Source organism: Anabrus simplex, chromosome 4, assembly GCF_040414725.1.
Source record: "Anabrus simplex isolate iqAnaSimp1 chromosome 4, ASM4041472v1, whole genome shotgun sequence".
NCBI classification, from domain to species: domain Eukaryota; kingdom Metazoa; phylum Arthropoda; class Insecta; order Orthoptera; family Tettigoniidae; genus Anabrus; species Anabrus simplex.
Genome location: NC_090268.1, coordinates 68,844,142 through 68,857,269, shown reverse-complemented (window position 1 = coordinate 68,857,269; position 13,128 = coordinate 68,844,142). Strand labels below are relative to the sequence as shown.

Here is a 13,128-nt window from a genome sequence, read left to right as displayed (position 1 = left end):
TTCCGTGGTTTCCCACTTTCACACCAGGCAAATGTTGGGGCTGTACCTTAATTAAGGCCACGACCGCTTCCTACCAACTTTCCTACCCCATCGTCGCCATAAAACCTATGTGTGTCGGAGCGACGTAAAGCCACTAGCAAAAAAAAGTAGGGGTCTTACCAGAGACGTTTATGCCCTCTCCTTTACATCCTTACTACAATCCCTAAATACCCTTATAATCATGTGCAGAGATCTGTACTCTTTATTTACAATCATATTAATGTGATCACCCCAACGAAGATCTTTCCTTAAATTAACACTTAAAGGAACTTTATCCAATCAACGCAGTAATTAAAACTGTGAGGACTTTTCCTATTTGTGAAACTCACAACGTGACTTTTAACCCCGTTTATCAGCATACCATTCTCTACTGTCCATCTCACAACATTATCGAGGTCATTTTGCAGTTGCTCACAGTCTTGTAATTTATTTGGCTACTTATCTACATCATCTGCAAAAAGCCTTATCTCTGATAAGTGTATGTGTAATATTGTTCCTTTGGTGAAAGTTTTATTGTACCGTACCTATAGTATTGAATCAAATTCTCAAACTATTGTTACCTACCGCACTTAAGTTGCCAAACTCTCAACCTTTACCTCTCTTTCGAAATTCGGTCATAGAGTATAAACAATACCATTTTGTAGCCTTTTTTTTTTTTTTTTTTTTTTTTCAGGTTTGATGTATATACTCTTCCCTCTCACTGTCCGCTATATCTCAAAAGCCAGGTACCGGTACTTTTTGTTGTATGCATCTGTACATTCCCCACCCCCACCCCACCAAGTCGAATTCCCAATCGCCGCTACTGGATACCTTTACGGTACCGTACTTCTGTAACAGCCCCTCTCAATTTGGGAAGGTGTTTACCCGAATAGAATAGCCTACCGGTGGTGTTCCTCTGCCGCTCAATGCCATGACTATTTTGCACTTCAAACGGAAATTCTAGCCGTAGGCATTTTTAGACTAGAATATGACTGTACATTTTTGACCGACCTCCTTTGCTTCTTTTCTCTCCCACTCCCAATTATGACCTTGAACCGCAGCTTTGCTTGAACTAGAGATACTGTAATCAGTCTTGGTCAGATGAATCTCGATCGACCTTGATGCCCCGACTTCTCTGAGATTGGCTGTACCAAACCTACTCCAAATACATCACTCGACGCATGTCAGCTGCACTAAATGAAAGTGTTTCAAATGTGATAAATGTTTGGTTGCTTGAAGAAGAGGCACAAAGCGTGAGTGAGAATTTATCGATTTAGAACAGAAAGATAACGTCACCGAACTCTTTGAAATCTTGGTATAGAAATGCTGGCAAATAGTCTGCTACTATAACTTTGTTGCGTACATTGGCTACCCTGGAAGTGAGGTTATGGTGGTCGATCTGTAGTGACTGAATCACTTACGATTTCAGTTTTGAAGGAGGGGAATCCCTGACACTACTCCGGGCGAGTTATTTCATTTGTTTTGGTGTGCTGTAGCATCGTTATTAGTGCTAGTGCCATTCGTTATTCACTTTGTAGTTAGCTATCTGCTGACTCCGCGGGAAGTGGCTGTGCTATTTGTATCTTAACCGGATACTTCTGAACAAATATCCGTTACTCTGTGCTACTAGACAGACGAATAATAAGATGAGGAGGTTTACGTATGTAGACAACATTATTGTGATGGCAGTTTTTCTGATTGTTATTGCTACCAAAAATTTGCACGTTGAGGGGGCATGTTTAGGTAAGTTTTGAGGAGGATTCTATTTTCAGTAGGCCTACCGGTGCGGTACAGTTATTCGTTTCGAATGCTTGTCCACTTCGTTATTTGTGTTGCAGGTTCCCTGTGCGCAAACTTTACGGGTATTGAAGAGAGGATTGAGAATGGTATAGAGGAAATCGGTGAGGAAATAGAAGGTACGTTGCCTGTGAGGTAGAGGAAAGTTGGGCATATTTGGCGTACCGGTAGGTATTATACCTTAAACTAAAGCAGTTTCCTAAATAGGTCTTTATAGTCTTCACATGCATTTCTACTTTAATAGTAAGTCTTTCTGTTGAACGTTAATGCAAACCTCCTTGTTCTGCATTGCTTAAAATAGTACGGTACCTACCATATTGATTTGAATTTTCAAAAATTATTGCAACTTCATCTGTAGCATGGGGTACATTTGGCACTGTGGCAAATGTAATTCTTTCAGTAAGTATTAAGTTTCTATTAACATTTATACCAGTACTCTAATTAGGATGATAATAATAATAATAATAATAATAATAATAATAATAATAATAATAATAATAATAATACCTACTTTAATAAGGTACCCACTGTGCACAAAAAGGAGAAAAGACGGTGGCACTTCCGCAAGCGGGCCGGCATTGGTAATCATTAGTAAAGACTGAAAAGGAACGTTTTACAATACCTGGAGTACCAGACAGGAGAGATCCTTCATCTACGCTTGGTATAATCCCACCATCCCGCCCCAAAAGACATTCTTTCTTATATAGGAAAATTGAAAGCAAGACAACATGAAAGAAGAAATTGCCACCATTATCTTTACTCCCATTGGCCAGCTCCGATCAGCTGTGAAGGAGTCTATATAACTTTTTTTCCGCTAGAGTTCGCATGTGCGCCACACCAACCCGCGCAAAATAAAAACACTCGCTCATCAAGAAAAAATGTAATTTAGTAGCTGTAACCTATCTTTGTAAATCCAGGCCAAGCTCTGTCATGAGAACAGTGGCCCCCTTCGGGGGCCACACTCCCTTCGAGAGGCTCTTAACTATCGCCGCGGCGCATACTGCCCGCACGGCAAGAAAAAAGTTAATTTAGTGGTTGTAACATATCGTCGCATTTTCTCAACAGTTGGTGACAGCATCACCCGCCGCGAAGCCTCCGTGTGTACAGCGAGCGGAGTGTGAGGCGTGCCATGCCCGGCCCGCTTGCGGAAGTTTTACCGAAAAGACTATTCTCTAGTACAAAAATGTACCAAAGATGTTTGTCTCTTCTTGCACTTTAGCGTATGGTATGGTAACGTTTGCAGTAATTTAAGCATACCGGTACCATAGTACACATATGCAGTGGGATTCAGTTTGCGATAACACTTGGTGACAGAGCAGGTGGTGAAATTCATGTTCTACTAGACGTATCATAACATATCTGAGCTCAAAGTCTGCTAGTCTGCCACGTGGGCACGGCCAAACACGAGTTCCCCTTTTGGAACTCTGTAACATTCCTACACCTACCCATGTTGATGTACACTGTTGGCTTGAAACATCAATGTCTCACTAATCGCTACTGCCTTATATTCGCATGGAGGCAGTGTGTGTGTGTGTGTGTGTGTGGTTGTTCCTTGCACCATCTGTACAGGCTTAACGATCCATTTGTACGTGCACACAAGGGTGACTAATTGTCAAAACTTAAAAAAAAAAATGATGACATCGTATCTATTGAAGATAAAACAACTTACTTTGCAGATAAAATGACTGGTCTTTCCTAGAGAAATATTCCATGAGGGTGGATGTTTTTAACATGCATTCTTTCTTCGTGCTGCTGTTCATGTAAGTGATAGAGGAATAGAATGTCCATAGCAGATACTCCTTGTTCCTGGAAATACAGTAATATAGCGATCTCTCAGTAGAGCTTAGTCCTATTTTGTGAATCATATTTTTAACTTTTGAGTGTTTTCCACTTCCTTGTTTTTTATTTCCTCTTCATCTTCCACATATATTTCCATCACCACCTCCTAGAAGTTCGCTGCCTAGAATCTTTTTCAATATGTCAGCCACGAACCTACTACCCTGGTGTAGCAGGGGGAGAGGTGATACTCCCACGTGGCGCGTCCCAGGTGGCGGATAGGGGGGTCCTAATCGGCTTGCCGGCGGACTTGAGGGAAATAAAATACCTCTCGCGGACCAAACACACTACCCCCTGCGGGTGGGGGACGCACATGTAGAATACACCCGCGGCATCCCCTGCCCGTCGTGTGAGGCAACAAAAAGGGGCGACCTAGGCGTGGACATGGATTGCGGTTTGGAGAAATGTGTTGGACAACCTGTGTATGGGAGGGGTTGAATACATCCATAGGTAATTCCTGCCTGTCGTAGAAGGCGACTTAAAGGGTCATGTGGCCATGGTCCCCTCTTTATTTTTTATTGTTTTTCCGAGGGTCAGTTGTAGACCATTTCCAAATTTTGATGTGCGTGCTGCTCGGCAATGGAGCTCCTACGTGTGCGACTACGCTCGATAGCCCATGCCTGCAACCACCCAGGAAGCGGCGGATGGGAGTGTCATGTACCCGGGCAGTAGTATCCGCCTGACAACACAGGTCCCCGCACAGCCGAATGCCAGAGGGACATATTATTATTAATTATTTTTATTTATTTTTCCTATATTTAGTGCTCTGTATACGCTATGGGGTACATGCTATTGCGGGTGACTGGAGAAAGGGAGACCTACTGCTCACTGCCTCAGTCATGCTGTATTAGGCATCCCCAACATTGGACCCCGGGCAGTACCTGCTACGACCAGGTGGGTATTGCCTTGGCTGCTTGGTTCGGCTACAGAGACCCCTAATCGGAGTGAGTGGCATTCGGGGAGGATGATTTCGGGCATGGCGTCGAAACAACTTCCGCCAGCCACCTCGGGTAGTTCGCTACCCAAGTCTTTAACTTTTGATTCCGTCAGGGGGGCAACCCCTTGGGAATAAGCGCAGCGAATCAGTCTGGGTTCCAGCTTCCCTAGGTTCCTGGTTGCTACCAGAACCGATGGGCAGGACTTCAAGCTGGTTATTTCGATACTTTTTAGTCGGCATATCGAAGGTGTATACGGTGAACTTGAGGACCTTAAGAAAATGCGCAATGGTGGTTTGCTACTGAAGAGGAGCTCTGCGCTCCAAGCCGATCAGTTGCTTATGTGCGACCACTTTGGTGACATCCCTGTCAAAGTGGAGGAGCACAAAACATTGAATCTGGTTTGTGGAGTTATTTTCCACCGTGATCTTATTCTGAACACCGACGATGTTTGATGGAAGACATGAAGCACCGTGCCGTGACACACATCTGGTGCATTACGCGCAAAGACAACGGTGAAGACATTGCCACGGGTGCGTTCATAGTCTCCTTCAATTTGTCTGTGTTGCCAGAGAAAGTCAAGGTAACAACCTATCGTTGCGATGTGAGACCGTACATCCCGCCTCCTATGCGGTGCTATCAATGCCAGAGATTCGGACATGTGGTATCTCAGTGTTCGAATCAGTCAGTGTGTGGTACATGTGGGAAAGTAGCTCACGCCGCGGAGGAGTGCACACCTCCGTATAAGTGCATTAACTGCTGTGGTCTTCATTCTCCTCGGGATCAGATCTGTCCGACTTATCTGAGCGAGAAGACGATCCAGGAGATCAAGACCCTGGATGGTCTTTCCAACCAGGAAGCGCGCCGCAAGTTTAATTCTCTAATTACACCGGCCAAGACACTTGACTTCAGCTTGACAGCACAGCCCCTGCCAGGTTCCTCATTTTCAACTAGAACACCTGTCCAGAAGACGTCTCCTTCCCCTACGCGGTCGGCAAAAGCCGAGGCTAAGCCGGCGGAGGCGGTATCATCGACCAGGGCTGGGAAACCACCTCCCAGCCCGTCTAAACAAGAATCGACGGTGGGGAAGAAGAACGCCCTTACCAGGCGTTCTTCCACTTCTCCTACGAATGGGGCCTCACGCCCTCCACCTGGACGGCCTGATTTTGCACCAGCGGGTCATCCTTCTAGAAGACCTGCGCGCTCTCCTCTTATGAGGAAACCCCACCCCCGAAAAAAGTCGAAGAAACTGAAGGCATGCACCACCTCGTCCAGTGATGGTGAGATGCACGTGGAGCTTGAATCTCCATCTTCGGATGGGGATGTGAGTGTAGGTTAGGCGGCATTACGCTGCTCCTAACCTAAACCTCAGTAGTCCACACTTACAATATGGCACTGTTAAAATGGAATTGTAACGGTTATGATAGGCATCTTGCTGAGTTGCGCCAGCTCATTAGCGAGTATTCGGCGGGTATAGTCTGCATTCAGGAAACAAATTTCCGACCAGGTCATCATACGGTACTGAGAAATTTTCGACTATACTCGACAGAACGACATTATGCTCACCGGGCTTCCGGTGGCGTTGGCATTTCTGTCCGTTTTGATACCTACAGCGAGGAGTTTCCAATAAGAGCCCCGCTGGAGGTTGTAGCTGTTTGCGTTCCGCTGCCTGTCATAACTACAGTGTGGAATGTTTATTTTCCACCAGGTGAAAATCTTAACATCAATGATGTCACTGATCTTCTAGATCAGCTTCCACCTCCCTCTTGTTGGGGCATTTCAACGCCTATCACCCCATCTGGGGCTCTGAGACGCCTTGCCCCCGGGGAAGAGAGCTGGAAACATTAGTAACGGAACTGGACTTATGTATTTTGAACACAGGGGAACCAACACACTTCAGTGTACGTTACGGCACATATTCTCGCATAGACGTAAGTTGGTTCCGCTGTTTCGGTGGAACACACACGACGATCTTTGTGACAGTGACAATTTTCCCATCATTCTTACTTTCTTGAAACATAAACCCGTCGAGGCTCCCCCTCGATGGATTCTTAATCATGCTGATGGGCCAAAGTACACATCACTAGCCGTCTTTAACGATGATATCAGGCGGACCGTCGGCGAGGAAATAACTTACGTCACCTAAGTTATTCTTGCTGCTGCTGAGGAGTCCATTCTGATCTTCTCGGGGACTCCTCGCCGAAAACTCGTTCCTGGGTGGAACGAAGAAATAGCAGCAGCTATCAGAGAACGCCGTCGCGCTCACAATCGTTACCGTAGAAAGCCTACTGCGGCCAACCTGGTACTATTTAAGAAACTCCGCACTAAGGCGCGAGTTCTTATTCAACAAAGTAAGAAGGCTTTATGGGAGAGATATGTGTCGTCTATGACTCACATACTCCATCATGTCAAGTGTGGACTAAGCTTCGACGTATTTCGGGTATCCCAGGATCATCTCCTGTACCGGGAATCTCCATTGCAGGCAGTGTCGCCACTGACCCTCTTGCGATAGCGAACCATCTAGCTAGTCATTTCGCGGATGTATCTGGCTCCGAGAATTACCATCCTGATTTCCTCGCTCTGAAGTGGGAGGCAGAATGTCAACACCTTAGTTTTGCCACTCAATCTTCAGAGGACTATAATGTGGCCTTTACAGAGTGGGAACTCCGCAGCGCCTTAGCGCTTTGCAAGGACACGTCTCCTGGACTGGACAACATCCATAACCAAATCGTGAAACACCTTAGTGATGATAGTCTACTATATCTCCTTCGTGTGTTCATCCAAATCTGGATAGAGGGTGATTTTCCGTCTCAGTGGCGAGAGGGCATAGTCATTCCTGTCTTCAAGCCTGACAAAGATCCTAAATATGCAGGAAGTTACAGACCGATTTGTCTTACAAATTGCCTGTGTAAGCTCTTTGAGAGGATGGTCAGTCGCCGACTTGTGTGCTGTTTGGAGAAACAAGGACTATTGTCCGATTACCAATGTGGTTTTTGAGCAGCTCGCTCGACTACTGACCACTTGGTACGCCTGGAGAGCTCTATCCAGGATGCGTTTCTCCGCAAACAGCACTTGGTGGCTGTTTTCTTTGACTTATAGAAGGCCTACAACACCACATGGCGATACGGTATCCTTTCAGTCCTGCATCAATGGAGATTTTGAGGTAACTTGCCGGTATTTGTTGCGAATTTTTTGTCCTTCCGTCTTTTCCTTGTCCGAGTAGGGAGGCAATATTCGCAATACCACGTTCAAGAAAATGGAGTTCCACAGGGATCGGTCCTTAGTGTCACTGTTTGCGATTGCCGTAAACGGTATTGTTGCTGCTGCTGTTACTGCAGCAATACCGTCGCTATATGTGGACGATTTTGCTCTGCACTATAGGTCGTGCAGTATGGCAGTCGCAGAGCTACAATTACAGCGAGCTGTTCGGAGGGTGGAGCAGTGGACCTTAGAACATGGCTTTCGGTTTTCTTCCGCAATGACCTGTGTTGTCCACTTTTGTCGTCAACGTACTCTTCACCCGCATCCTCAGCTTTATTTGGGAAATGTCGTTCTTCCAGTTGTTGACACCTATTTCTTGGGCTCCTTTTTGACAGTAAATTATTGTGGGAGCCACACATGCGGCAGTTAAAAGTGCAATGCACTAAGAGGCTTAATTTCATGAAGGTTCTTAGCAGCACTTCTTGGGGGGCTGACCGCACGGATGTTTGTATAGGGCACATATTTTATCTTGCCTAGACTATGGCAGTGCAGCATATGGCTCAGCAAGACCAAGCGTTCTTGCGAAGCTGAACAGCATCCACCACAGCGGTGTTCGGTTGGCGACGGGAGCCTTTCGAACAAGCCCCATAGCTAGCCTGCTCGCTGAGTCTGGTGTGCCGCCTTTACACCTGAGGCGCCAGCAAATGCTTCTTACCTATGCTGCTAATTTGCGACAGATGCCACTTCATCCAAGTTATCCTGGCGTTTTCAACAATGGCAACCGTTTGCTTTACGCCGCTCGTCCCTGAGCAACGCGGCCGGTTGGAATACATTTAGAAGGCAGTTACAGATTATTTGACGTACCTTCGGTTCCTTGCCTTGTCAGACAACCAAGTGGGGTATCTCCGTGGGTAGTACGGCGACCTGAAATAATCCTGGACCTACACACTGGCCTGAAGGAGAACACGGACCCTTCGATTTATCGGAGGCTCTTCCTGTCCGTTGTTGGCTGCTATCCAGGTTCAGTCGTCGTCTACACGGATGGTTCAAGGACAGATACGAAGGTAGGCTGTGCATTCGTTGTCGGCAATGATAGGTTTCTTTTCGCTCTCCCGGAAGCCTGTAGTGTGTACACAGCAGAGCTCTATGTTATCTGTAGAGCTTTGCAGTACGCACTGTACAATGAACGCCGACACTTTCTTGTGTGTACTGACTCCTTGAATTCACTCTAGTCTATTGATACCTGTTTCCCTCGGCACCCTCTGGTGCAGCAGATCCAGGACCTGGTGGCCGGGTGTTCGGATGCTGGAACAGAATTACGTTTCTGTGGCTCCCAAGCCACATGGGCATCGAGGGAAATGAGTTAGCAGATCTGGCTGCCAAGGAGGCAGTTACACTCCCCCCGTTGCCTTTCAAGATTCCAGGAAGTGATATTCGCTCTCAGCTGAGACGTCTGGTCATGTCTCATTGACCGAGCTCGATAGCTGCAGTCGCTTAAGTGCGGCCAGTATCCAGTAATCGGGAGATCGTGGGTTCGAGCCCCACTGTCGGCAGCCCTGAAGATGGTTTTCCGTGGTTTCCCATTTTCACACCAGGCAAATGCCGGGGCTGTACCTTAATAAGGCCACGGCCGCTTCCTTCCACTTCCTAGGCCTTTCCCATTTCATCGTCGCCATAAGACATATCTGTGTCGGTGCGACGTAAAGCAAATAGCATGTCTCATTGGGAGATGGAGTGGCAGGCCATTCCACTTCCCAATAAGCTGAGAGCGATAAAAGGAACAACGAAGGTATGGAGGACTTCCCTTCGGGCTTCGCGGAGGGAAGCCGTGGTATTATGTCGTCTTCTGATCGGCCACGGTATCGTAACTCACTCGCATCTTTCGAAAGGAGAACCCCCTCCGGTGTGTACCTGCGGCGACCATCTTACCGTGGTACACATCCTTACGGATTGTATGGACCTGGTTGATCTTCGCTGTAGTCTTAACCTTCTGGGTACCATCTCCCTGATCTTGCGAGATGACGCGCAGTCAGCAGACCTTTATGAGGGATAGTGGTCTGTTTTATCGTGTCTAGTGATGTCTTCTGACCTTGTGTATTTGTTTCAATTGCGCTTTTATCCCATTGACTTAATTTTAGTTTGTGTTGCGTATTTTAATGTGTTATTTTAACGTCTAGTGTAAAGGAAGTATATATATGCACCACCAGGCAATGCCTTATTCCTTTTCTCCGTGTATTTTCTCTTATTTTATTAGAAAATAAGGCATTGCGAATTAGATCCACTGCTGTTTTAATCTCATACTCATTTTTTCATCACCATATTTTTTAACTCTTGTGAGTGGATACATTTAAAAATTTTAAATATCATGTATCATGTCGTACATCACGTTCCATTAGGGCCTGATGACCTTCGGTGTTAGGCCCCTTAAAACAACAAGCATCATCATCATCTTTAATTGATTATGAATGTAGAAAATATATTATTGTTGTTCAGTGTTCTGAATATCGGTAATAACCTTCGCCAGGTAACATTCCTGCCTTTAAATTATTTGTGAGATACATGCTACAGTGCCGGTCATTTAAAAACTGGTGATATCAATTTCTTTGTTCCAAAAGACATACAACACGCTTGCTGCTGAGCTGCAAGGAACACACCAACCTGACTTGAAGTGACGTTAGGCAGTAAGCGTCTGATCAGTAGAGCCGATTGTGCGCTTTATCTGGCAATGCGTATGTTCACCCGCTGGCTCAACTGCTCAGAACTGCTTGTTAATGCTAGCTGCTTCACAAAAGTTTTTTGTGGGGCCTTAGCTTGGGCTTGTCACAAAAATGTCCTACCCCCTGCGGGTGGGGGATGCACATGTAGAATACACCCGCTGTATCCCCTTCCTGTCGTAGGAGGGGCCCAAGGGGCTCTCAACTTGCGAGTGTGGCTTGGCGACCACGGGGCCCTTAGCTGGCATTGCTTCCACTTACTTGTGCCAGGCTCCTCACTTTCGTCTATCCTCTCCGACCTCCCTTGGTCAACTCTTGTTCTTTTCCGACCCCGGCGGTATTAGAGCATTCGAAGCCTAGGGAGTCTTTCATTTTCACGTCCTTCATGGCCCGTTGCCTTTCTTAGTCCGTTACTTCATTTGTCGAAGTGACGGATCCCTTCTTTTTTCTTTTCTCGCCAGGCTGAGTGGCTCAGACAGTTAAGGCGCTGGCCTTCTAACCCCAACTTGGCAGGTTCGATCCTGGCTCAGTCCGGTGGTATTTGAAGGTGCTCAAATACGACAGCCCCGTGTCGGTAGATTTACTGGCACGTAAAAGAACTCCTGCAGGACTAAATTCCGGCACCTCGGCGTCTCCGAAGACCTTAAAAAGTAGTTAGTGGGACGTAAAACAAATAACATTATTATTTTCTTTTCTCAAACCCCTGTGGGTGGGGAACACAGACGAAAAATACACCCACGGTATCCTCTGCCTGTCGTGAGAGGCAACTAAAAGGGGCGACCAAGGGATGTTTGTCTTAGAACCATGAAACTACTTTTGATTAGTTCCATCACGCGGGGAACACCATGGGTCGCCTTTACTTGCGAGTAGTACTACTATATTAGGTACAAAATAGGTTTGTGCTTAGTAGCAGCAGAGGGTGGATCACTGTGGGTTTCCAGTACTCGTGAGTCGTACCCATGTGAGCAACACCACGGGTTTGGGCATTGCCTATGATTAGTACCACTATATGAGTGACAGTGTGGGTCTGCGTTGCCTGTGATTAGTACACCTAGGTGAGGAACCCCATAGGTTTGCGTTGGCTATGAGTGGTGCCATTGTGTGAGAAAAACCATAGGTCAGCGTTACCTGTACGACGTACAATACTTGTGAGTAGTACCATCATGTGTGGAACACCGTGTGTCTTCGCTCCTTTTCATTAGTACCCCAACATGAAACATATGATGGTTCTACTTTCCTAGTGATAAGTACCATTCTGAGGGGTCTTTGACCTGGATTTTGGACCCGTTTAGACATCGCAAGCATCCTTGATTCAGGATTGTACTTTAGAAGTGGTCCCTTGGTCAGTAATACTATTATTTATGATAGTCTTTTGAGTCAAATCCACTGAATGTTTTAAATTCATGTTCATCCATTCATTCTTCATGACATGTAATTAATCTCATAATAGAACCGTATTGAGGACAATATATTAAAATTATAAAATCCTTTTAATAACAACCACCTACTCAATACATTATATTACTCATTGAATTATAAAATAATCATGAGGTGTCTTAAATAAAGGAACATGTTTCGTTTGACATAGCGCGAACATCATCAGCCTTAATTTACAAAGATTAGGTCAGGGCCCTGAGCTGAATGATAAAAATTGTTAAAAGAGTGACAATGCCATAATAAAAAGTAAAATGATAACATTAGACTTGAAATTATAACAATATATACAGATTAACAGCAAGTATTTGTAGAGGAATACTTTGAACGATGGTAGTCTATAAAGTTAAAACAAACATGAGGTTGTTAAAGTAAAAAGATATAGATATAGTGGATCTTAAAATATATGTCAATGCGTGAAGCGTGGATTAATTATTGACTATGGAGTTCTTAAATTGAGCAAAACAAAAGTTGAAATAGAGTTTATTGAATAGTACGAGTCAAACTGAGTCAGTTAAAAGGCGCATGGCGACGAAACTAAGGTTGAAATGACGTGAACTTCAGTAGTTAGGAATTCTGTAGGAGAGCCAACACAATGCCAGAAGGAAATACAAGTTGAACTAGTCCGTATTTACACGCTAGCAGTAGAATTAATCTTAAACAACGTAGGACACCAATGTGGACTCGTTAAAAAGTAACTATAACTTGAAAGTAGGGAGAGTTCCAGCAAACCAGAGATGGATGGAGCAGATTATGGCACAATTGGAGTTAGAAATCTGGAATGAAAGAAAAGGGAGGAAAAATAAATTTATGTTATAATGAATGAAAAAAAAAATTGGTCAGTGGATGATTTTGAACTTTTAATTTGTCATTTCATTTTGTATCATTAGGGGCCGATGACCTCGATGTTAGGCCCCTTTAAACAACAAGCATCATCATCATCATCTGTGGTGCCCTTCTTATATGCACACCTGCCAAAAGTTGTATTGCTGTGTTTAATTTATCTTTTGTAACTACACACTCCATGTTAATGTTTCAGTGGTAAATTTTAGCTTATAATATGTTATTTAATAATACAATATTATTATTAACTTGTCTCACAATATTTCAAAGCATTGTAGCAGTGTCAGTGGTAATTCACTGGTGACTCTGTTGATGTCAGTATTCCTACTTTTTTCACTTTCAGTGGAGAT

General features: G+C 44.9%; 1 protein-coding gene across 1 annotated transcript in view; it reads left to right on the top strand.

The window, feature by feature from the left end:
* The first annotated feature begins 1,160 nt into the window (after positions 1–1,160).
* Positions 1,161–13,128, top strand: part of LOC136871626 (uncharacterized) — a 50,172-nt gene continuing 38,204 nt past the window's right edge. The window contains exons 1-2 of the mRNA XM_067145093.2: positions 1,161–1,761; positions 1,857–1,934. Of these exons, the coding sequence (XP_067001194.2) occupies positions 1,665–1,761; positions 1,857–1,934 (175 nt within the window). The 5' untranslated portion in view covers positions 1,161–1,664. The remainder of the gene's footprint in view (positions 1,762–1,856; positions 1,935–13,128) is intronic.